This window comes from Mytilus trossulus, unplaced genomic scaffold (assembly GCF_036588685.1).
Source record: "Mytilus trossulus isolate FHL-02 unplaced genomic scaffold, PNRI_Mtr1.1.1.hap1 h1tg000122l__unscaffolded, whole genome shotgun sequence".
In the NCBI taxonomy this organism is placed as follows: Eukaryota; Metazoa; Mollusca; class Bivalvia; order Mytilida; family Mytilidae; genus Mytilus; species Mytilus trossulus.
The window spans coordinates 2,714,338-2,741,727 of NW_026963298.1; the positions used below are offsets into that span (position 1 = coordinate 2,714,338).

The 27,390-nt window shown below is 32.9% G+C and overlaps 1 protein-coding gene across 2 annotated transcripts; it reads right to left on the minus strand.

Annotated features, from left to right (window-relative positions):
* Positions 1-5,230: 5,230 nt before the first annotated feature.
* Positions 5,231-25,557, minus strand: LOC134700107 (monocarboxylate transporter 12-B-like). Of its 2 annotated transcripts, XM_063561479.1 has the most exons (6): positions 25,485-25,557; positions 19,301-19,626; positions 14,129-14,272; positions 12,251-13,135; positions 6,967-7,092; positions 5,231-5,541 (listed from the first exon to the last, which is right to left on the minus strand). In XM_063561479.1, the coding sequence occupies exons 2-6, from the start codon at positions 19,503-19,505 to the stop codon at positions 5,387-5,389; spliced, it is 1,515 nt and encodes a 504-aa protein (XP_063417549.1). In that variant the 5' UTR covers positions 19,506-19,626; positions 25,485-25,557; the 3' UTR covers positions 5,231-5,386. The 2 variants fall into 2 exon arrangements, with proteins under 2 accessions (XP_063417549.1, XP_063417548.1); XM_063561478.1 differs by lacking the exon at positions 25,485-25,557 and having other exon boundaries at positions 19,301-19,740.
* Between the last annotated feature and the right edge of the window lie 1,833 nt (positions 25,558-27,390).

Sequence of the window (27,390 nt, forward strand, 5' to 3'; positions counted from 1 at the left end):
GAGAAACATACACACAATATAAGTCAATCTATTAGAGTTGATGCTGTAAAATATGTGAATTTAGTTGGTGTTCTCTGCCTCATAACTCCGCTTCAGCAGTGTTATGCTTGCATGGGCACTTCAATTACATACGATTGGGCAGAAAGTATGCAAATTCAGCGAAATAATGGGACAGGTGAATGCGTTAAGTATGTCATGGATCGGAGTTTGAAACAGTCTATGATGATACACATTAGGCCTTGTTATGGAAAACAACTCTAGCCATCTGCTTTCCTGTTTTGAAAACATCTTGAACAGTGTTGTAACAATATTGTATTAAAATGTATTGGGGTAAAATATTTTTCAACTGTTTACCCTAATAGGTAAGTGATTTCTTTAAAATATCATTAAAGTTGTATGTTAAAATGGCAACGGATCATATGAAATACTGTTGAAAAGAGCATCCGAAATATAAGCCTCATGAAACATAAGTCACCCTTCTGGCGTTGTTCTCACAGATTTTATATTTAATATAACTAAAAATGTAAGCATTTGACATAAAAATTAAATTTTTGCCTGCAGGAAATGTTACAAAACGTTAACACAATGAACATTACTACAAAACACAGATCAAGTTACAAATTGGGTTGATAAGGCAATGTGGGTAGATGTAAATCGTCATACATAAATAATTAAAATCCATTCGCGTCATAAGTGTAAGTAATTGGAATTACAAACATGTTGATAACTATATCCGATTGGATGTTCCTTTTTTACATTTTTCGTTGTTGTATGATGTTGAAGATAATAACACAATGTTGACCATTGTACCCTTTTTACAATTTTTACATATTACATCCTTCTGTTTTCAATATGATTGAATTGTATGCGACCGTAAATGTTGTCAGTATTTTTTTTGTTTATATGATATAAAATATATGCGTGAAAAGAAATAGTTCATTTCAATCCCTCAAAAATGTTTTAGTTTTTTTAGTAACAGTGTGCTTATACTAATTACGAAAAATAATAATAATTATGACATTTATTAAGGGTGAACATTGTGAATTTGGACTATATTATTCGCGATACAAGATACCTAAGAAAAAAAAGCGTCATTTTAAATAAATACTATAATTATAGATTCTCAAGATATATTTCTTATTTTTGATTTGTTACAAAGGTTTACATTTCTGTATTTCTCTGTTTTATATATTGCATAATTATATCAAATAACAGATTACTTGAAGCTTATCTCTTACTTCGACAAGGATCTGATTGTCAAGCAGAATAGTCTTACTGTAGAATTTGCTTTTGAATGATAAAATTGAGAATGGAAATGGGGAATGAATCAACAACCCGACCATAGAAAAAACAACAACAGCAGAAGAAGTTACATAACATCTCTTTGATAAAATATTACGTATACTATTGCGGATGTCATGGCCATGCCATAGTCGGCTTCAATTACCGAGCAAGCATAAAATTTTAGATGCTGACCATTTACCTTTTTGTGTCAGGGGCTAGGGAGTGTGAATATTCTCATAAATTTGATTTGAAACGATAAAGATAGTGAAACAAATGTTTGATAATGTAGAAAACAGAAAATGTGTATGACCTATATGTATTAACTGTTGATATTTAAACTGTTATTGATGTTTAATACTACCAATTGTTTCTAAAAAAAATAATATTTGAATTGAATTATGTGTATCCATCCCAATTTTCAATACACTTTAGAATTAATACTTGATTTTGAATAGTTCTTGCTTATACCTTTAAAATGGTGTTCTAAATTTAAACTCCTCAATGTTTTTCAGAAATGTAGTTTTCGGAAAACCATTGTTATTCTAAATTTAGAAGATGGATTTTAAGGGTTTAAAACTCTGCTTCAAAATTTCCTGGCTGAAACCATTTTGAACAAAATTATGAAAAATGGCAGAAAGATATTTTGATATTTATGTAATACATAGATAAATAGCTATATATAGAGTAAATTCTATATTCAAAGGTGAATAAGTTGTACATCGAGATATAAGGTTCTTAACATCAACTTTTTCAATTAAATTTCCATAATAATCTCGTGATATATTTCTAATTCAGAACTGGTTCAAATGCCTGAATCTCTATATTTCTCTTTGATACAAATATATATATAATTCAGCTGATCTGTAATGTACACAAATAGATTTCCATAAAACTAGTGAATCTTGAAAGCGGATTGATTAAGGAATAAAAAAGTAAAACAAATATAGAGGTCAATGTACTTGTTTTCGAGATATTAGCTATTGAAATTTTGGTGGGAAAATGTTCTCTCTTGATTGTTCATAGCTTTATCATTGACAAGTTAAAGTTTTCAAAAACTATTAAAGAATAATTAAGATTTAATAAGACTTTTACAAATGGCTTTTAATTATACATGTAAAATATTTATAAACAGAAAAATGGGGGTCAACAGGGGCTAAATGTTTTAAGGCATTGAAATGGATAAAACCAGAGGATTTTGAAAATCTGACAAAAAAATCCAAAACATGACAATCGAACATCCTTAATACTAAGTAGTGAAGACTTGATCACTTTGCCAGCCAAGATACTACATGTAAAGATAGTCGGTAAGATAAATATGGGGTCAGTAAATTCCATATGGGTATTCGAGCTTTTCCCCCTCACCTAAAATGAATCATATTATATCACTAACACACCATGTAACTAATAATACACATGTATATAAACGCCTAAAAAGTGTACAAAACAACCCCACTAACAAAAATAGGAAACTATAACTGTAACTATTTATAAATATTTCGGATAACAGATATCCTTTATCTGTATGATGTTGGTGTTAAATGAATCATATAAGTCTACTTTGATTAAACTATAAAAATCTTGAATGACAAAATTAAAAAAGTCAAACCGAACTTCAGTTAAGACGCTTGCACCATTTTCATTTATTTTTAAATGACATATGTTATATGGCTAATTACAACAGGACTGCAAATATATGCTTCAAATCAAACTAGTAATTTGCAATCTGAACTAGCAAAATTCAAATATTTAATCATAGACGACAGTTATGATGTTACAAGAACGATTACGTCAAAAAAAATCAAAAAAAAACAGCACCTTTTAAGTTGGTTAATATTTGAAATTTGACAACTGATGCTGCATTTTTAAACACCCCAAAAACGCAGCATCCGTTGTAACTAATCTACAGTTGTTAATGATAAATTTAAATGGTTCGGTGCTGCTTATTTGGCATTTTAAAGACCATGTTAGAGTCGATTTCAATTACTGAGCGAGCATGTAGATGCTGACTATTACATTTGTTGTAAGGGTTAGGAATAGCGGACGTTTTATCCATTTGGTTTGACATGTGAATCAATCGTTTGATTATTTTTAATACATAATACATATAAGAACTATTAACGGTCATTAAAACGTATAATACATTTTACAATATACTGTTGCATTGCATCTAAATATGAATATTTAAATTATATTAGTTTTTCATATATATCATTATCTTTCGAGACGTGAATAATCAAAGTTTTGTTATTGGTTAGGACAATCCAAACATAGTAAATGTCCTTCAATCCCCTAGAGTATCGGATTTGTCCTCTCTATTTTAGCAATTAGATTTTACACAAGTAACTTTTATCTATAAATAGTCGTATCTTCTGGAGTAAACAACAACGTTAAACGATATATATACTACTTCATAACGTGTTTACCACGTGTGTGGTAAAATTTGTTGATTGATGCACGTGTCTGTTCTAGTAAATGAATGAATCTACAAAGCGAGAGCAATTTCCATTTTCATCAACTAAGAGTCGACTATAGTCCTTTTTAAAAGGCTAATGCTTGTTGCATTTGATATCAACTAGTTTGTCTTTACCTTTAAATATAATGTTCTAAATTTAAACTCTGTAAAATTTCCATAAATAAGTTTTTGGAAACCCCCTGGGTTTTTTTTCAAAATTTAGAAGTTAGATTGATTTTTAAGGTTTAATGAACCATTAACCATTAACCATTAACCATAGATGTAATATTGGTATTACATCTATGCATTAACAGACGTCAAATGTCAATTTCGCGTGCCATTTTTTTGGGAAATTATCAAACCAAATACAATATATCATTGTATATGAATGAAGTGAAATAGGTCATTTCGTTTCTTAAAAAATATTAGTTTTATTCAGTTACCATGGGTACAGTGTGCTATTTTAATTATGATTATAATGGTTAAAGAAGGTAAAATATATATAAAACGATCACATTAGAGTCCCCTGTTGTGCACAAATTACATTTTACATTTTATCTGAGTCTGAATGTCATAAAACGGTATAGGACATAAAAGCTTTAATATCGGTCAACCTATTAGTATTGGTGCTGAAAGACTTTGTTAATTAAATTCCAGTTGTCTCCCTCAAACCGGCTGGATCAGTTTTTGTATGCAGGAGCACGTCAATTATTAATTACGAACGATGGACAGAAGGTCAGAAAGTTTTACAAAACTCAAGTTAAAAATTGGAACGCAGAATTGTTTAAAACGGTTTTTTTTATACACAATAACTCTTCTTTTAGAAACTAATGTAGCTAGAATGTTTTCCAACCGTTTTCCATAAATTGTTTATTTGATTGGTCAGTTCAGTCAGTCAAAAAAATGTAATTACATGCTAGACAATAGTACTGTCTGGAATCAAAACAGTATTAATTTAATAATCATACCTTTAAGTAAACTGAAAGGAATATGCTATCAGGTTTTTATACACTCTTAACCTTTATGTATTAATTTTCTTTCATCGGAAAGATGATGTTGTAAAATTTAAAAATAAATGAAAACCTAAAGTTATCTTAATAGTTTATTTTTTATTTATTTTTTTAATCTTATGGACTAATTGTTTCAAATAAATATTGGTTTATAACAGTCTACAATATTAATATCAACCAGTCTCTGTCATGTGCTACGGATTAAAAACACTTTGTTTTAAAAACAATTAAATCTTTAATAGTTCTGCAATTCCAAAAGTGTTTATTATGAATCTAACATTGTTACAACTCGTATCCTAAAGGTTGAAATTCAAATAACAAGTATCTTAATGGAGTTCTGTTCATTCTGTTCGTATTTCTGAACAAAACCTATGTTAAACTATCTAACTTTGAGAACCCACGTGCGGTGAGATCTATCTAATTTCATCTGTTTTATTCTTAACGGATGAATTAGGTCACTAAATGTAATAAACATAGCAAATAATCTAGGTGCAAGATTGTCTTTTATTCCCTTTATTGATTGAGAATCAGTTTGTGAATAGTTCGGTTTTTCGGGTACAACCTTTTCAACGGTCACATTTTATCGTTTGGATCAATCTCTCGTGAATTTCAATAGTTTCGTGTTATAACCTCACATATTTCATTCGTACAAAACATCCGACGTTTCTCTTGATTTCTTCTGTTTATTTATATTGAGTGCATATCCAATGAACAACAATACTGATGACAAACACAGAATGATTCCATCTGAATAAAAAGTAATAGCGTAGCTTCCGGTTTCATCAAAAAGCCATCCTGAAAAAAACCTATATTTTGAATATCAAAATAAAATAAGTAAAAGTGATATGAGTGCCAATGGGCCAAATATACCCAAAAAAATATACATTATAACTAGTCATCACACAGGCATCACCTTACCATAAAGCAAATTACTAAGTATAAAAGAATCTTGGAAACTATATTGCTCATAAACGGAAGTACTAAAAATGAACGTTTTTGGTAAAAGTACCTTATATTGTAATATGAAAGTCATACAAACTTTATTTTATTTGTACTTTCACCGAGAAGGGTACACGTTTAAAGAACAAACCATAAATCTCACGCTGCAAGAACTAAAACTTCCTTTCTGATTTTTACGGTTAAGTATGAAATGGATGCCAATTGAAAGAATATGTCAAATAAATGAGTATGTAGCGATTTTCAGCACTTACTGTTATTGTTTAATACATACATGTACCACATACTAATATAACATAAACATGTAAAACTAAAGATTTATAAATTCTACAAATAATTGAATGTGTAACACATAATTTTCGACAAATACTGTATTATCTATCTTTTTTTATTCTGTCAATTATTTCTTTAACAATGCAACATTAACAACATTAAAAATAAAGACGATCGTTTACAGTAGACTGATTTATTTACAATATTTCTAGGCTCTGATTCACCAACAGTGAAGACTGATTCATTTTAGTTTGCTTAACGGAAAGAGCCAGACAATTTGGACTGCTACTCTGTAGAAATAGTTATCAAAGGTACCAGAATTATTATTTAGTGCGCCACATGCGCGTTTCGTCTACATAAGACTCATCAATGACGCTCATATCAAAATATTTATAAAGCCAAACAAGTACAAAATTGAAGAGCATTTAGGATCCAAAATTCCAAAAAGATGTGCAAAATACGGCTAAGATTCCAAAATGGGGTGCAGACATGTTCATTTTGGTCTACGGTGGAGTGTTGTCATATTTGCAATCACACCACGTCTTATTATTTTCATATGTTGTCTGGTAACAGTTTCATATGTCGTTGTTTCTTTAACGAGCACAAATCATTGCATTCTACTCTACATGAGGTCTTGGATGTCAATACGTCCTCGCGCAACGTGTTAGTGATTTCGAATTTGTCCATTCTACAAAGCAACAAATACGTCCACTGCACAAAGGTAAAAACATTTAAGTACCATGAGAGGTAATTTTTTTTTTAAATCCATATCTCAGACAAACCTTGCTGTTAATAGTAAATATGTTTAAAAGAACATAGGTTTTATTTTGTCGAATTATTTATCAAATCTTTATTTAATGCTGTATTGTAAATGAAAACAAATATCCCTGAGATACGTATAACCATTACAATGTTCATGAGTATAAAAAGTGTGTATTTAAATGTGTTTTTCACTTCTTGGAAAAGGTAATATATTAACCAATTACTAACCTGCAGCCGGCGTTCCAATCAATAGAAAAAGACCTTTGAAAAGCAACATGTTACCAAAAGAACTCGTCAAATTATCTATTCCAACAAAATGAACTAAAACAATGGCGTTCAAGCATATGTATACACCTACAATTATAAATATACGTTTCATTTCTTTGGAATTATTGTCGGAATTTGATAACAATTGAGTCAAGTATACTATTGACATTGGGTTGTATTAATTACCAGAGGTGTGCATTTAGCTTATGACACGTCTTTCTCCTGAAACAAAAGATGGTATAATCTCAATTGAATCAAAGCAGGTAATAGCAACCGTTTGAAGTTAGAAGAATGAGCTTCAACATTATTTCCACCAGGAAGCTTAGTAAAATATTTGAATATATTGTAGTTTCATCTTCTAGCCACAATAATCAGGTGTGTGTGTAATTACCAGCATGACAAAGACAGAAGTTTTGTCGAAAGCAATGATGAAACTCTTTCTCAAGCACGAAATGACCAACACCACTATAGGATCTTTAACAATGAGTACACTACATACCACAAAGAAATTATAAAAGGGACAATAGTGTCAAATGCAAAACAATTCAAATGTGAAAACTATTGGGCAGCGTTTATGTACAAAACAATAAACAAAAATTAAAAACCAAATATACAATGTAGAATTGTAGGACTCAAATCTATGGCGGGTTCCAAATCTATGGCAGATTCCTAATATGTGGTAAATATGACGTAACAAACACCAAACAAATCAAATCTATGGAAGATTTTTGTTTTCTCCAAATCTATGGCAGATATTTATCATAACTTCACAATTGAATAACGCCATTTTGCATCGTAGCAGCCAATTACGATGGCGGATCCCATAGATTTCTTGCAAATAAAGGTATTACCCTAGACAACAGTTTGCGGATGGTTTAGAGGAAGATGTGACGTTTTTCCGATAGTGGGACAAACTGTGCTAAATAAGGACACCGCTGAAAACCGCTGTTGCCTACCGTTTTCAATACCGGATATTTTAGAAAAGGCTATATAATAAATATTTAACGGCTGGCAAAGTTTATAAAGTGAAATATCAAATAACCAGATACCAATTTGATTTACATTGTCATCAAGAAAACAAAAAGTATCAATAAGGAAATAACATTATGTGAAAATTCAAACTGTTAATTTTTTTTTTTTTTTTTTTTTTTTTATAAAAACCCGCCTTCTTGATAAGGGACTTACTAGTTGGTTTATGAACGGACTAAACCGGTACCATGTACAGATTTAAAAAGTTTTATGTTTTACCGGGCGCATCATTTTAACAAAAATTATAAAAGTAAACCAATATAAGTCAAGGTACAATGTACGGCCTTCTACACGGAGCCTTGGCTCACAGCGAACAACAAGATATAAAGGGCCATCAAAATTACTAGTGTAAAACCATTCAAACGGGAAAACCAACGGTCTAATCTATATCAAAACGAGAAATGAGAAGTCCACTTGTTTAAGACAAGTCATTGATCGTATATGTACTGCCTTGTTCTACGTTTGCACAAAATCTGCCATAGATTTTGAAACAACACACATCCGCCATAGATTAGTTAATTACAAAACTCGCCATAGTTTAGGGTTTAAAAAATCTGCCATATATTTGGGATGGCATGACGTCACATTTGCCATAGATTAGGAATCTGCCATAGATTTGGAACCCACCATAGATTTGAGTCCTACATATATATATATATATATATAGCTCTATTATTGTAGAGCCCAGGTGGTCGTGTGGTCTAGCGGGACGGCTGCAGTGCATGCGATTTTGTGTCACGATATCACAGTAGCATGGGTTCGAATCCCGGCGAGGGAAGAACCAAAAATTTGCGAAAGCAAATTTACAGATCTAACATTGTTGGGTTGATGTTTAGACGAGTTGTGTATACATTAAGTACACAGCCATGTAACACCATCATTGATGGCGATCCGATGGATACATCTGTTGTAGAGTTGTCACTGACTCAGACGTGCTTATATATATATATATATATATATATATATATATATATATATAAATATAACAACATCGTGGCCACAAGTTAACAAACAAAAAATTTCTGATTAGTATTAAATTTATATTAAGATCCATTTTGTTACATCTTGTGATCAATTTTATTTGGCCATCGCCAATGGCAGTCAGCAGGGTTAAAGAACATCAGTTGTTCCACCTGTTAGTCAAATGCGTTTTGTTTAAATACACTTTATCACTTTTTTGGTCTTTTGGAAAATGTTGTTTGTGCTGTTTTTAGACCATTCTACAACGAAATTGGTTTTACATGCACACGTATAAACTTTGCGGTTTTTATCCAACGCAATCATAGGTTTGAACGTAGTTTTCAATTTAGACTCGTATATATATATTGCGGTGTTTATCCAACGCAATCGTAGGGTTGAACGTAGTTTTCAATTTAGACTCATATATATTTTTTGTTTGGGCTTGTATCATATTTTCCCTCCGGTTTATATGATCCGTTCATCCTATATTGACTCTTAAAATTCAAGAGTTTATCTAAAAATGAGGGTACTTTTCTAAAAATGAGGGTACTTTTTATATGGCCTTCCAAATACCGTTTCGATCCCTAACATCACTGAAAAGACGTATATTGTCGAAATTCGGATCTGGTGTACTTAAAAAATATTGACACCGTATGTTTGTGGCATAACATCGTGGCCACAAGTTTAAATTTGTTTTCTGTTTGGTATTAAATTTATATTAAGATCCATTTAGTTACAACTAGTGATCAATTTTATTTGGCAATCGCCAATGGCAGTCAGCAGGGTTAAAGAACATCAGTTTTTTCCACCTGTTAGTCAAATGCGTTTAGTTTAAATATACTTTTTAACTTTTTTGGTCTTTTGGAAAATGTTGTGTGTGCTGTTTTTAGACCCTTCTACAACGAAATTTGTTTTACATGCACACGTATAAAAATAGCGGTTTTTATCCAACGCAATTGTAGGGTTGAACGTAGTTTTCAATTTAGACTCATATATATATTATATCATGTACTGCAGTACGCCGCTAGATTAAAACTGACGTGGAAAGGTAACACACGGCCAGCGAAGCTCTATTATTGTAGAGCCCAGGCGGTCGTGTAGTCTAGCGGGACGGCTGCAGTGCAGGCGATTTGGTGTCACGATATCACAGTAGCATGGGTTCGAATCCCGGTCAGGGAAGAACCAAAAATTTGCGAAAGCAAATTTACAGATCTTACATTGTTGGGTTGATGTTTAGACGAGTTGTATATATATATATATATATATACAGCAACCAAATATACAACCAAAGACATACTTAACATTGTCAGGTTTTTAATTTACGTCTACAAAAAATATTTCCTACATGAAGCTTTAGTTCCAATATATTGTTTGTTTGTAATTCAGAAAACCCTTTACCATGATTGCGGTAAATTAGCTAAACTGTGAAAAATCGATCATACTTGAATTTATGCCATGTTTCTTCGGCCTTTATAAGGCAGCTATAATGGGAAAGATCCGATTGCGCCAAACATGCGTCCTTTTGCGCCACAACTTTTTTCTCAAATGCTACGTTTGCGCCACCTTTATTTAAATTGCATGGTATGTGCGCCAAAAATAAAACATACGATTGAGCCGATTAGAAGAAAAATGACTTCCCTTCTTCTTTATTCGGACTTGGAACCGGCAGTTTACACGGCCAATTTTTCCTTTTCTGAAAAATACTTTCTTTTTACTGCTGCTGCATTGATACTTTCCAATGTGTACCTTCACTGTATGTCCAAAAAGACATACATTGAAGGATGAATGCATAAAACAGTATGATTCCTGTGGAATACTTCTGTTCCATTACCGTGTGTCATCAACAAATTAACTTAAACATAATAAGTAAAAGTTTCTATTTTCTTCTCTTTTGACATATCTTGTATCAAATATTCAGCAGAGCAATAAGTTTTCTTCTCTCTCTGTACATGGACGCTCTAATGCACTTCACGTCATTTTTCTCCAGATGCTCATCTGCATGGTTAAATATCTCCGAACATAATTTTATGATACTTTTTAAGCAAAACCTAAGAATACATATTATTCATTGATATTTAATATAGATATGTGTATAGGTAAATTGGCACGAATGAGTTTCGAATATTGGCGCAATTGATACATTTGGAAAACAAAATTTGGCGGAAATGATAATCCTGAAAAACAGTAATTGCGCAAAAGGACTGCCGCCGCTATAATTTGATTGGAATAGCACAAAAAACTATCGCTTACGAAGCGACAAAATGCCAATAATGGCATTATGAAAAACCATTCTGAGACTGTTTTGTTTAATATAAAATTTAAATGAAAACAATTGAAGGATTTTTCATTTATTCTACCATTTGACTTTTAAAGTCGTTTGTAGAAGAAATACGCGTCTGGTGTATCAAATTATCAGACTGGTACCATAAATAACTATAATAGTGCCGTAATGTTCTATTGTATTGTTACTTTGTATATTTAGGTGTTCTGGATGTTTTTCCATATATTTGTATTGTAGTCTTGTCATGTAATTTTGATATTTAAGTGTTATATTTGTAATTGCCATACAAGCGGGATGTTTGGAAAGCCCTAAAACCAGGTTCAACCCACCATTTCTTCTTAAAATGTCATGTACCAAGTCAGGAAATGACAGTTGGTATCTTATAGTTCGTTTCTGTGTGTGTTGCATTGCCTTTTGATGTTGTGTTGCACTTCCGTGTTTTTGATGTTTCGTTGTTTTCCTCTGGTATTTGATGTGTTTCTCTCAAGGATTTTTGTAACCCAGATTTGTTTCTCTCAATCGATTTATGACTTTCGAATAGCGGTATACTACTATAGCCTTTATTTAAAGGTTGTTTTATACACATTGCATTAAAGTATATTTAAAATTCAATTTTTTGTCTGTATTGAGTTGACAACGTGGTGTGCTTGTGTCTTTAATAAACTAGAGTGCTATGTATATACATTTATCTGTACAATGTTTTTGTTACAAACAGATTACAGCTGATTTCCTAATGCTTACAAAGTAAACCCTTGTTTGGCTTGCTTGCTTTGTTTTTATAAGTGTTTAAATAAGATTGACATCTTTAAACAATTTATATAGGAATAGTTTAACCTGTATATATTATATTTGAATTTAATTGGGTGTTATCCTAATGATTGTACAATATACAAGCAAAGCAAGCAAGCTTATCAAAGTTTTGGTTCTACATGCATTAGGAAATTAGCTGAAATATATTTTCAAGAATATACATACCTGCGGATGCACCAAATAGAACACTATAACACACGAGGAAGGCGTGACTATCATTGAAAGGTGAAACAAAAGTTGATATCCCACAAAGTAGTATACTAATTCCATATATTATAGATGGGTTTGAAAATTCTCGAGATGCAATCCACCCGAATACTAATCGTGCCACAGTGTTCGCCATGCCAGCTACTGATAGTAGAAAAGAAGCGTCTGTTTTGGATATTCCCACTTCGTAGGCTCGATCAGGGATATAGATATAAGGTATTCCTGAACCTAATGATCCGAAGCAACTACTTATCACGAAAAATATATACACAATATCTAAACACATGGAACATCCGAATATTGTGTATAATTTCTTTAAGAAATGATCGACATTTGTCCATATGTTTCTTTTTGTATTGTTGATTGTTTTTGGACTTGAAATTGACGATGTACTTTTGTTAAAAACCAAGTCTTTGTTTATATGTGTTTCCATATTTGACTGGGATCTTGTGACATTAGAATCACACAAATCAGAACTTTTTTGGTAAAGATAACTGTCACTTTTCCCTACAATTAACGAAGATTTTTCTTCAGAGGAATCCTGAGCAGAAATTACTTCCCTTTTGTTTATGTTTAAGTCCTCTGTCTCTTCAAGTTTCATTTTCAAATGTATAGGTCTGAAAAATAACCCACCAACTACACAATTTAACATAATACCAGCGGCAATTAGAACAGCTCCTCTCCACGTGTATAATTCAATTAAGTATTCAGTTAATGGCGCCAAAACGAAGGTGCCGATGCCTGTTCCACATAAAGCGATGCCCATGGCAAAAGCTCTCTTCCTCTCAAAGTATTGTCCAACACATGATATTGCTGCGACGTACATAAAGGCAGCACCAATTCCTTCAAATATTGAGAAAATCATTGAACATCGAAACAAATTTTGAAATAAAACAAGACAAATTTATATCTGGCTTTATACAAGAGAGCAATTGAAAGTATCATGTCCTTAAAAGTATAGTTATTGTTGACTGTGTTGTGTTTGTTGTCCACTTTTGGAATGGTGAGTAACACTTGCATTAATTATACATGCAATAATGGTTAAAGCATAGAGTATTCGTTTGAAAATATACGTATGTTCGCGTTATGGATAATGTTAATTGTAAATAATTTGATATTTACGATGGGGAATAAACTGTGCCCTTCTGTTCGGATACACAAAGGCCAAACTAAAAAGCACTAGTTTTGATAGACCTTTTCAAAATGCCCGCAACTGACATATTTTGTACACATTTCTTTCTCACTTATACAAAATTTATTTTCTTTTCACTAGTTAAACTCTTGATTCATAAAATTTCTAATTTTTAATATATAGTTTTTTCTTAAAAAATCATGTTATCGATACACAAATTTCCATTTTAAAAAGGTAACATAATGATATAGTCACCGACTTCGTTTTTGGGGTATCAACCAATCTGGTACTTTGTTAGAAGTGAAAACACATAAAAATTCGAGGCGATTTCGACGGTTTTTTTTACCGCTTTGATTAGTGTTTACAAGACAAATGAAAAAATATGTTTAGCATAAAGCGGAATGTATGGAGAGACACAGTTAGTCCCCCGATTATTTTTATTTTTCTTTAAAAAATACATGGATACAAATAAATCTTCGGCTTTTACAATCCCGCCGATTATTATAAATTCTAATATCTTCAGCTTTTACAATCCCGCCGATTATTATAAATTCTAATATCTTCGGCTTTTCAAAATCTACGGCATTTCAAAATCTTCAGCTTTTCAAAATCTACGGCTTTTAGAATCCTAGCTATTATTATCATTTCTAAAATCTACGGCTTTCCATACGGAAATCTATACACAAATTATATACATAACTCACCTGGAATAACACCGAATGTTATACACAACCAGTATATATTAGGAGCAAAGGCACTAGCAGCAAAACCAACGGATGAAATAATACCACCAACAACGGTGACAACTCTAGGTCCAAATCGATTGGTCAATACGCTTGCTATCGGACCTGTAATCGTACAAATAATTCATTACACCTGCTATTAGGTACTATTATGCATTATATGATATTGCACGTTTACATAATTAATCGAATAAGTATTTCTAAACAAAAAAATTAAACTATAATATAAATAGCTATTTGACGGGTGTTACATTAGAGCAAGATCTGCATACTGTTCCAGAACAATTATAGAGATCTATCTCTTATTTTTATGCATAATTCGTGTTGCTCCGTCTTTAGATTTCTGTGTTGTGTTTCTCTACCAACTTGTGTTTGTTTTCTTCTTTATGGTTTTTGTTTAGTTCTGCAATGCTCTTTGTCGCTCTTTCTTTCATTGTTGTCCAGATGCACTATATATTTTAACCTGTTTTCCTACCGAAGGTAGGTGGTTCTGTCCGAGTACTGTAGGTTCCTACACAGACTGTTTTCCTACCGAAGGTAGGTGGTTCTGTCCGAGTACTGTGGGTTCCTCTACAGACTGTTTTTTTTCCGAAGGTAGGTGGTTCTGTCCGAGTACTGTGGCTTCCTCCACAAACTGTTTTCCTACCAAAGGTAGGTGGTTCTATCCGAGTACTGTGGCTTCCTCTACAGACTGTTTTCCTACCGAAGGTAGGTGGTTCTGTCCGAGTACTGTGGCTTCCTCTACCAACTGTTTTCCTACCGAAGGTAGGTGGTTCTGTCCGAGTACTGTGGCTTCCTCCACAAACTGTTTTCCTACCGAAGGTAGGTGGTTCTGTCCGAGTACTGTGGCTTCCTCCACAGACTGTTTTTCTTCCGAAGGTAGGTGGTTCTGTCCGAGTACTGTGGCTTCCTCCACAAACTGTTTTCCTACCGAAGGTAGGTGGTTCTATCCGAGTACTGTGGCTTCCTCTACAGACTGTTTTCCTACCGAAGGTAGGTGGTTCTGTCCGAGTACTGTGGCTTCCTCCACATACTGTTTTCCTACCGGAGGTAGGTGGTTCTGTTCGAGTACTGTGGCTTCCTCCACAGACTGTTTTCGTACCAAAGGTAGGTGGTTCTGTCCGAGTACTGTGGCTTCCTCCACAGACTGTTTTCCTACCGAAGGTAGGTGGTTCTGTCCGAGTACTGTGGCTTCCTCCACAGACTGTTTTCCTACCGAAGGTAGGTGGTTCTGTCCGAGTACTGTGGCTTCCTCCACAGACTGTTTTCCTACCGAAGGTAGGTGGTTCTGTACATGTCCAAGTATTGTGGCTTCCTCCACAGACTTTTTTTCTTCCGAAAGTAGGTGGTTCTGTCCGAGTACTATGGCTTCCTCCACAGACTGTTTTCCTACCGAAGGTAGGTGGTTCTGTCCAAGTACTGTGGCTTCCTCCACAGACTGTTTTCCTACCGAAGGTAGGTGGTTCTGTCCAAGTACTGTGGCTTCCTCCACAGACTGTTTTCCTACCGCAGGTAGGTGGTTCTGTCCGAGTACTGTGGCTTCCTCTACCAACTAAAAATAGCACAATAGTGCTGAAATTGACTTTGAACGTCAAGCAATCAATCACCTATTTGTAACTTTTGTAACTCAAGATCTATAGAAATGACTGAACATTAAAACAATACCTAAAGCCAACATACACAGAACGTTATTTGAGCATCAAACCCATAGAGCCAGAACAGATCAATCAAAATATACTGCTTTTAACATCGTCTTAAGTTTTGCATTGAGCAGCATTGGTTTAAGAGTATGCGTAATGCATACATTTTGTAATTTATTTAATTTCAGCTAGCCAATTTTTTTTTTACAAGAGAGACAATTGAAACTCATTATTTGTAATTTAAATGTATTTTCTAAATATTTTGCGGTGGTGTCTTGCCATGGCTTTGTTTGGATTGTTTGTTTGCCTTTTTGGTCTTGAATGTTTGTCCCTAATATTTGATTTACTACAAATGTATGTATTTGCATTCAGGTATCGTAGTTCAAATTTCGAACGGGTGCGGGAGTTTCTCGCTTCATTGAAGACTCATTGGTGGCCTTCAGTTGTTGTTTGCTCTTTCGTCGGGTTGTTGACACATTCCCCATTTCCTTTCTCAATTTAATTGTATGTTAATTTACGTTTTTTTATTGAGTTAAGCCTTCCAATTGATATTGATATTTTATCGTGTGTTTTCTATGTTGTGATGTTATACTATTGTTTCAGAAAAAGGGATAAGGTTTGGTACCATCAAAACGTTTAATACCGCTGCTAATGTTTGCACCTGTCCTAAGTCAGGAATCTGATGTACAGAAGTGGTCGTTTGTTTATGTTATTTGTACGTGTTTCTCGTTTCTCGTTTTTTATATAAATTATACCATTTTTCCTCCGTTTGAATTGTTTTACACTAGTAAATTTAGGGCCATTTATAGCTTGTTGTTCGGTGTGAGTCAAGGCTCCGTGTTGAAGACCGTACATTGACCTATAATGGTTTACTTTTATAAATTGTTATTAGGATGGAGAGTTGTCTCATTGGCACTCACACCACATCTTCCTATGTCTATTTTAAATCGTACCAGTATCGATACACCACTACATAGCGGATTAAATTGCATGGGATTGAAGAACCTGATGACCTTGATGTTCTCCTTTTATTTTATCAACCTTGTCTCATAACTTGTGGATATCACACATTCATAAACTATCGATATAATGAATCATCAAAATCTACATCGACTAAAAACGTTCAACTGAAGCGGGTCAGACAGACGGACGACAGAACGAACGGAATCACAGATAAAAAAAACATAAGCCCTTAAGGAGGGCAGAACAAGTTTTGGTGTTGATATTTTCTCTTGCAATTTTGATATAAAAATATTAACGTAGTATACGTAATCTAGTAACGTTAGATAAGAAATTTTTGAAGTAAATAAGGAACGACTTTAAAAATAATTGATCAACAAACATAAATAACATCATTGTACAACGCAGATACCAATTTTACGGTAGTTAAGTAATCAATTACCGACTTCATTTAACAGAGATAAGTTTCAACATTGAAGGTCATAAGTGTATTTAAACGAAAACATCAACAAGCAATATGACTTACATCCACTTCATATGATCTTATTGCCAATCATACCACTTCTCCATACGTATTGAATTGCATATTATATAATAAAATTCTAGTATGTTTTTCCAAATTATATATGCAGTGAGGTGAGATTTTGTAGTGCATGTTATACTTCATCAACCAAATCGTTTTTCCTTTGCTTTGAAATTCGTCAATTATGTGAAGAGATTTTGTTTCCCATTTATGATGAACTGGAATGGGGGATCATATATTTGACACTGTATTCTTTATTTATCTAAACATTTATTTCTCTATTACTTTTGTATTTTAATATTTATCCCCTTTTTCATATACATTGTATTTCAGTACCCCATTATTCTCAATCTTTTTTTTTGGCCTATTTTTCTCTATTCTGTACACTTTGGTCATTATTTTTTATTATGTAAACCCCAAACGATATGACAGGATGTATTGATCTTGTATTGAAATGATATAAATGATGTTTAAAATGCTTACACCACTTATACTACTGTCCAAGGTTAGGGGGAGGGTTTAACCCCGCCACATTCTCTATGTATGTGCCTGTCCAAAGTTAGGAGCCTTTAATTCAGTGGTTGTTGTTTGTTTCTGTGTTACATATTTGTTTTTCGTTCATTTTTAAAAATAGATAAGGCCGTTAGTTTTCTCGTTTGAATTGTTTTACATTGTCATTTCGGGTCTTTTTATAGCTGACTATGCGGTATGGGCTTTGCTCATTGTTGAAGGCCGTACGGAGACCTCTAGTTGTTAAGTTCTGTGTCATGTTGGTCTCTTGTGTAGAGTTGTCTCATTGGCAATCATACCACATCTTCTTTTTTTATATTTACATGCAATCTAGCATAAAATTTTAAAAGATTTTTAAGTGGATCAGCGTGTCCTGTACAGTGACACATATTATATGTTTATCAGGATGCCTAATTTTTATAATTGTGTACACTGTAAAAAGGGTGTTAAGATCATAAAAATAATTCTAAGCACATCTTTGAGCACTTGTTTACATGCTTTGGTCCAAACGTGTCTCAATTCAATGTGTATGGATTATGAAAAGAATCGTGTTTATTAGCTTAGAAATATTTTTTTCATTCCTAAACACTTTCATGCTAAAACACTTTTAAAAGTGTTTAATTGAGGACAATTTTACACTTTATGTGCCTACTGAAGATTGTGTGTAGAAATTAAACGCAACCCTAAAGATGTTTTAACTAAACATGTGATACAGGTGGTTAATGTACTAGTACAATACTTTAACAGTGCATATGCACTTGATAAATTATCAAATTAACATAAAACAGATTAGATTAAAAAAAAAACGGTCGTAGTTTTTCTTTGCACTTAACAAAGGTTATTAAGTTTTGTTTTTTTTTGTTCGTGTTACTTCTACATTTATTTATTTTTTATTTCAAGATGTAATTACAAAAGTATACAGTATGTTTTTGTTTGGTCTCGAATTGCCATATTTTACAGATTGTTTACCATCGAAAATTTTGATTGCCGTTTAATGTACAGTGACATGTATATCAGTATGTCTTCAAATTTTATGTCAATGTATATGCATATTTATATTTGTGAATTAATATAATTGAATACATATTGAATTATAATCGTTAACAATGATCTAATAAAACATAGATCAAGTATGTCTCTGCACTAAACAAACTTATCAAGTTATAAAATTTAATTCTTTTGAATTCAAGTTGTAATTACAATTTTAAAGTATACAGTATATTTGTTTTGTCTTGGATAATATTAAACAAAAAGATGTGGTATGATTGCCAATGAGACAACTATCCACAAAAAGCAAAATGACACAGACATTAACAATTATAGGTCACCTTACGGCCTTCAACAATGAGCATATTGTTCATATTTTTTGTCCATCGTTTTTTGTGTTGTTGTTAAAATAATTCATATATATATATGAATGTATAATTTATTTTCATTTTTTCTTTTTTGGAAAGAACGGGGAGGAGGATAGTACCGGTACATTTATCTATTTATAATTACCTGCAAAAAGGTACATCCCGTTCAATAACGAGCCAATCAATGCGGTCGTACCCTTGTCACTTCCAAAATAGTCCAGGAATTCAATATAGAATACTCCGAACGCATACACAAACCCATCCATAATCAGATGTACTAGAAAACAACCAAGCACCACAGCCCAGCCCCAACCTCCGTCCGGGGAGACCCGTGGTGTCCGTGTTCCCATATTTCAATGATCCAGATATTGTAGTACAAAATATATACAACCACGTGTGGTTAAAATCCTATGTACACGAAATATAGCCTGAACAAGGATAATGTGTCATTGTTCCCATATTTTTGTGATCCTGAAATTGAAATACAAAACTATAACCGCGAGTGTTTTAAGTCTTGCATGAAATATAGCGTACACATGGAAAATGTGTCCTCCTTAAATGACATAAATGTCCTAACACGACTTGGTTATAGTGTATTCATTATACTGTAAAATGTCATCACCTTTATCACCGTTATCTGTGACACGGATTGGAATCTTTGAACCGAAATATAAATGACCGACGATAACTTAAGACAAGTACAAGTATTTTTAATAGTATATCATATATTGCATCTACGTATCAATTATCTATTAACAAACAAATATAAATATATTCTGATTCTTCTGATATAAGTTTCTGAATTTAATCTTTATTTTCACAAAGTTTCGTATACTAGTACTCAAATGTCAGAGTTTAAAAAATTAAGGCTTCGTTACATATTTGACGAACAGCAAATATAGCACAACTATATGCAATATGAAATAATTTATGTATTTAGTGTAATACCAATGACGACGTCCGCCTTATTATATAACCAATGACGACTGCCGCGTTATTCTATAACCAATGACGACGTCCACCTTATTATATAACCAATGACGACGTCCGCTTTATTGTATAACCAATGACGACGTCCGCTTTATTGTATAACCAATGACGACGTCCGCTTTATTGTATAACCAATGACGACGTCCGCCTCATTATATAACCGATGACAACGTCCGCTTTATTTTATAACCAATGACGACGTCCACCTTATTATATAACCAATGACGACGTCCGCTTTATTGTATAACCAATGACGACGTCCGCCTCATTATATAACCGATGACGACGTCCGCCTTATTATATAACCAATGACGACGTCCACCTTATTGTATAACCAATGACGACGTCCGCCTATTCTATGACCAATGACGACGTCCGCTTTATTCTATAACCAATGACGACGTCCGCCTTATTGTATAACCAATGACAACGTCCGCCTTATTATATAACCAATGACGACGTCCACCTTATTATATAACCAATGACGACGTCCGCCTATTCTATGACCAATGACGACGTCCGCTTTATTTTATTACCAATGACGACGTTATAACCAATGACAACGTCCGCCTTATTCTATAACCCATGACGACGTCCGCCATATTATATCACCAATTATGACGTCAGCCTAATGCTATAACCGATGACGACGTCCGCTAGATATAATTACTAATGACGACGTCCGCCTGATTCTAAAACTAATGACGACGTCCGCCTTATTCTATAAACATTGTCTGACAACGTCATCTGTATTCTATAACCAATGACGACATCCCCCTATTCTATAACTGAAGACGACATCCGATTATTCTCTTATCGAAGACGGATACCTAGTTCTATAACAGATGACGACGTCCGCTTTATCTTATAACCAATGACGACGTCTGCCTAATTTTACAACCGATGATAACGTCCGCCTTATTCTATAATCATGACGACGTCCGCTTTATTCTATAACCAATGACGACGTCCGCCTTCTTATATAACTAATGACTACATGTACGTATGCTTTATGCCATAACCAATGGTCCACTTTAATTAATAACCAATGACTACGTCCGCCTTGTTCTATAACCGATGACAACGTCCGCCTTATTCTATAACCGATGATGACGTCCGCCTTATTCTACAACCGATGAAAACGTCCGTCTTATTCTACAACTAATGACGACGTCTGCCTATTCTATAACCAATGACGACGTGTGCCTTATTCTATAACAGAAAATGACGTCCGCTTATTCTACAACCGATGACGACGTCCGTCTTATTTTATATCCAATGACGACGTCTGCCTATTATATAACCAATGACGACCTCCGCCTATTATATAACCGATGACGAAGTCCGTCTATTCTACAACCAATGACGACGTCCACTTTTATTCCCAATGACGTTCGTCATATTATTTAACCAATTATGACGTCAGTCTAATGCTATAACCGATGACGACGTCCGCTATATTCAATTACCAATGTCGACGTCCGCCTTGTTATATAACAAATAACGACGTCCGCCTGATTCTATAATTAATGACGACGTCCGCCTTATTCTATAACCATTGTCTGACAATGTCATCTGTATTCTATAACCAATGACGACGTCCGCCTTATTCTATAACTGAAGACGACATCCGATTATTCTCTTATCGAAGACGTCCACCTAGTTCTATAACCGATGACAACGTCCGCCTTATTCTATAACCGATGATGACGTCCGCCTTATTCTACAACCGATGAAAACGTCCGTCTTATTCTACAACTAATGACGACGTCTGCCTATTCTATAACCAATGACGACGTGTGCCTTATTCTATAACCGAAAATGACGTCCGCTTATTCTACAACCGATGACGACGTCCGTCTTATTTTATATCCAATGACGACGTCTGCCTATTATATAACAAATGACGACCTCCGCCTATTATATAACCGATGACGAAGTCCGTCTATTCTACAACCAATGACGACGTCCACTTTTATTCCCAATGACGTTCGTCATATTATTTAACCAATTATGACGTCAGTCTAATGCTATAACCGATGACGACGTCCGCTATATTCAATTACCAATGTCGACGTCCGCCTTGTTATATAACAAATAACGACGTCCGCCTGATTCTATAATTAATGACGACGTCCGCCTTATTCTATAACCATTGTCTGACAATGTCATCTGTATTCTATAACCAATGACGACGTCCGCCTTATTCTATAACTGAAGACGACATCCGATTATTCTATTATTTAAGACGTCCACCTAGTTCTATAACCAGTGGCCACGTCCGCCGAATTATTTTACCAAGTCGTCCGTCTAATTATATAACCGATGGCAACGTCTGTCTATTCTTTAACCGATTACAGTATCCGTTGTTTTGACCGAAAACGATGTCCGACTTATTCTACAATCGATGACGAAATCCGTCTTATTATATAACTGATGTTGAAGTCCGGCCCAACTACAATATTATATATATATATTATATAACAGAAGACGACGTCTGCTTAATTCTATAACCGATCAGTGCAAATATGGTCTGATTAAATGCTTTCAGCCATTTTCACTATTCGGTATTTATTTTGCCATATTATTTTTGATATAATTGATATCGTAGGATCTGTTATTCCCATCTTATTTTTTTCATCCATTTTCTGTAGTCATATTCCATTATTGATCATTATGAATCTTTATATTCCATCATTATCCGGATACACATGTCAGAAGTGCTAGACAGTTAAAAGAGTAGAAAAGTTCTCTTAAATATTGAACAATGAAGACAAAGATATCTTATATTTTGTGAATGAATTTCGTTATGTTCGTTGACTTAAACTTTAACTTTATCGTTATAGTAAATTCTTACCTGAGCGATGTATAATTGTGTAAACATACTTTGTGTAAATGTGCTATTGATTTTGTAATCATTTTGTATTCATAATCAATAACTCATCGTGAGAATCTTGTTTTTGTGTTTTTTATTGCTTCATTTATATTTTGTCAAGATTCAGGATTAAATATTTCATAAGAGTCAAACCAGACCACTTGTATAAAATAAAACATGTGAATAGATATATTATAAAACAGTAACTATATCAAACTTAGCAGTCATGATAGACTATTATAATATTTTACATCATTGTCGAGCCTTCGAGTTAAGTAACGACGTCCACAAATATGCACTCAGTGATTAAAGTTTTTGAAATTTAATAACTTTCTTAAACCATACTGGAATTCTACCAAACTTGGACAGAAGCTTGTTTATGATCCCAAAATAGACTAGTATCCAGAAGTAAATTTTGAAAAAATAAAATTTCATTTTTTCTGTATTTTATTTATAAAAGGACTTAATTTTCGGCGGGAAAACATTACATTCACTCTGTGGTTAAAGTTTTTAAATTCTAATAACTTTCTTAAACTATCCTGGATTTCGACCAAACTTGGATAAGAGCTTGTTTGTGATCATAAGATAGTATTCAGAAGTAAATTTTGTAAAAATAAAATCCCACTTTTTCCGTATTTTACTTATAAATGGACTTAGTTTTTTTCTGCGGGAAAACAGTACATTAACTATATGGTTAAAGTCTTAAAATTTAAATAACTTTCTTAAACTATCCTTTGTAACAACACATTCACTCTGTGGTTAATTTTTTTTTAAATTCTTTAAAACTTTCTTATACTGTTATTAATTTGTACCAAACTTGGACAGAAGCCTGTTTATGATCAGAACTTGAGCTAATACCTAGAATGAAATTTTGTTAATATTTTGTACCTGTGTATCTGTATTTTACTTATAAATGGACTTAGTTTTTTCTTCCAGTTAACATTATATCCAGTCTGCAGTTAACATTTTAAAAACATTTATTAGATTCATAAACTATCCTGGATTTTTACCAAACTTGGACAGAAGCTTCTAACAATCAAAAGACAGTATCAAGCGGAATATTTTTATTGATTTTTTCCCTCATTTTTGTTGAGCCTGCAATTTACAGCAAAAGAAGCCGAGACACTGGGTTCCGCGGAACCCTTACAATTTTTTTTTTTAACTATGCAAAATATTTTGAAGATTTAAATTACATAAACGGCGATACATTAAAAAATATAACCAAGTAATTATTGCCCTCAGTATTGTTATTTTGTATTTTAATTTAAATAGTTGTTTGATTTATTATTCTAAGTTTAATATACTCACCCCATTTTTTTGGAAAAAAGTATTATTTTTCAATATTCTATATAAGAAAAAAAAAGCTGAAAATACGCTAAAGATATATATATATATATATATATATATTTAATTCAGTAACTGTATCAGTTTATTTTCACAAAGTGATCCACGCTTAATTAGATTGAATGTTGATTGTTGCTATTTTTAGACATTATATATAGACTATATATATATACTGTTCTATGCTTTGCGTTGTTGTCCATAATCAGTAAAACAAGCATATTAAGGGGAAGTAACTCTAACATTTTGTTAAAGGATCTTAAATATTAGATATTGTAAAAAAAAACCATAGGAACCAGAACCACCCCCTGTTTGATTTAATAGGTAATCACTGAACCATGACTGGGCCCCCTCCTTTCCAATTTATGTCAGTCAGTGGGTCTTCTCAGAAGTTCTGGATCCACCTCTGAAAAACTTAATTAAAACAAAACTGTATAGGAATACTCAAATTTCAGCTTACGAAAAAAAGTTTTAAAAAGATGCTTGCAGTGGCGTATCCAGGGGGTTGTTCCGGGAGTTTGGAACCCCTCCACCTTTTTGTTTAACAAATAATTATTTTCAATGGGAACCCCCTTTTTACACGACTTGCATGTTGGAATAGTATGTAAATGTTTTATATGAGGTGAGACTCAAATAACATATTGTTTTGTCTTGCCTTGTCTAGTCTTGAACCTCATATTTTAATAACGGTTATGTCTGGTTTGCAATATACACATTAGTACAATGTAATTTTGTATATATATTTATAAAAAATGTGGTATGATTGCCAATGAGACAACTCTCCACAAGAGACAAAAAAGACACAGAAATTAACAACTATAGGTCACCATACGGTCTTCAACAATGAGCAAATCCTATACCGCATAGTCAGCTATGCAAAGCCCCGAAAAAACAATATAAACGGAAAAAAAACCAGCCTTATTTATATAAGAAATGAACGAAAAACAAATATTAAATACGAAGACAAACGACAACCACTGAATTACAGGCTCCTGGCTTGGGACAGGCACATACATACATAATGTGGCGGGTTAAACATGTTAGCGGAATCAAACATCTTAGCGGGATACCAACCCTCCACCTAACCTGGGACAGTGCTACATTTGTATAACATATTTCTTACCTCATGTACCTTCTCCACTGAACAATCCAATACGAAGTGTGTGAAATCTGTACAAGCGGTTTATTGTATAGACATTTTCTGAGATATTCATGTATTATGTATTAATTTCTTTAAATATGCTTAGCATATAGATTTTACCTTGTTATTATGGATAAATGATATAATGATATAATAATAAACGAATGTTTTTGCTTTTTATTGTCACAATTGTATTTTATAAAGATTCGGGTTTCAATATTTAATATCTTATGGAAGTCCAAACACTTGTATAATATCAAGCATTCGAATACATATATTAAACATATATATAGTGTCTATAAAACTAGCAGTCACAGATCATTTACCTTTAAAAATACAAAAACTTGTACAAGTTCCAATTCGTAAAGAATCATGAGAGACTATTATAATATGTTACATAATTTTAAAACTTAGCATATTTTTATGATTTAGATTATATCAATGGCAATACATTAAAATATTTACTCTAAAAATTAATTCTTTCACTAGACATTATTCTTTTGTATTTGTATAAATTCTGTTCATTGTTCTAAATACGCGGAGCCTGTCCGTTGTGGGGCCATTACTTTGGAATTAAAGTTTTAATTATCGATATTTTATGCATTTTCCTGTGATCTTTTTTTGTGATAAAAAAAAAAATTTGTTTTCATATCATGGTACTTGCTTGAGATGAAAAATCATCCCTAGAAACTAAGGCGGCACTTGCACGTGGCGTTGCTAATAAAGTTAGCATGAAATTGGTGCACCAAAGGGAGATAATTTGGAGCTTTTTCAATGATAAAAAACATTTTAAAGGTCATCTGGGTCCAAACCGAGTCGATTGTTTTGGTTGATTTTTGTACCATATCATAAAGTAATAATTAATAGACAAGTGTAAAAAATACAATTTGTAATGAAAAGAACAAATGTTTAATTTTTTGCCGAAATTTTTGTATCCGCGAGCCTCCTCAATATTGCTTTAGATAAATCCGACATTTGCTAAATGATTAATTTTATTACAAACTTTAATTGACTGTATAGAAAACTAAGGCAGCAACTATATGATTTTTTGGGGAGGGTGATATGGATTTTTTTTGAAAAAAAAAGTTTGTTTCCAGTTTTTTACGAAAAATATGATTTGTTTTTGAACCTGAGAAAAAAATGTTTGTTTCACCCAGCTGCTACTATATGTAATTCTAAAATTGTTTTCGATAGTTGCAATATTGTAAAACACAAAGAAATTAGAACCACTATAATATAATGTATCATGTTTTTCAACAACACACACATATGGTCAAATCACTTACCTGGTGCACCTGTACCAAAAATTAAATGTGTAAATTCAGTACAACACGTTGTAGATGGTATGTAAAAGGTTATAATGTCCTAATGTTTACAGTTTTGTGTTGCTAAAGTATGACGAATACCTGGCCAACAACTTACTTGACCTATCTTATCTAATGGAATGTTCTGTCTTCTCTATAAATATAAAAATAAAACTTTATTAGGGAGCATCATTTAAACTTCAAAGAAAGGTGTAATGTTTTTTTGTCATTTTTTTCAACTCTATTAATCAAATTTTTTTTTTAAATATGTAACACTATAAGGTATTAGGAAAATAAAGGTTCGGAATAAAAATGAATTCAATCTGCTTGACCAGAATATATTTTTTAACAAATTCAGAATCAGAATATAGCCCCCCTCTTTAAATGGTCGTACTCTTACACAATATGATGGAACATAATACCTTTATTATTTTTACCACAATCTAATCTTTGATTGCCTGTGTTCATATGAGAGGACTTGTTTCTCATTGTTAAATGTGACAATACGTTTCCTATAATTGCGTACATCCACATCATTTCCGATCTATGGTGAATGACATGTGCAGTCTTAGTACATTATACTT

Bases quoted from the DNA above. Each gene is read 5' to 3' on its own strand.
- LOC134700107 (XM_063561479.1), bottom strand. From the start codon at position 19,505: ATGGGAACACGGACACCACGGGTCTCCCCGGACGGAGGTTGGGGCTGG. The intron at 14,273-19,300 runs GTAATTATAAAT...GTACGATTACAG, and splicing joins CGGGATGTACCTTTTTGCAG to GTCCGATAGCAAGCGTATTG. The intron at 7,093-12,250 runs GTATGTATATTC...TTATAATTGTAG, and splicing joins TCTATTTGGTGCATCCGCAG to GTGTATACATATGCTTGAAC.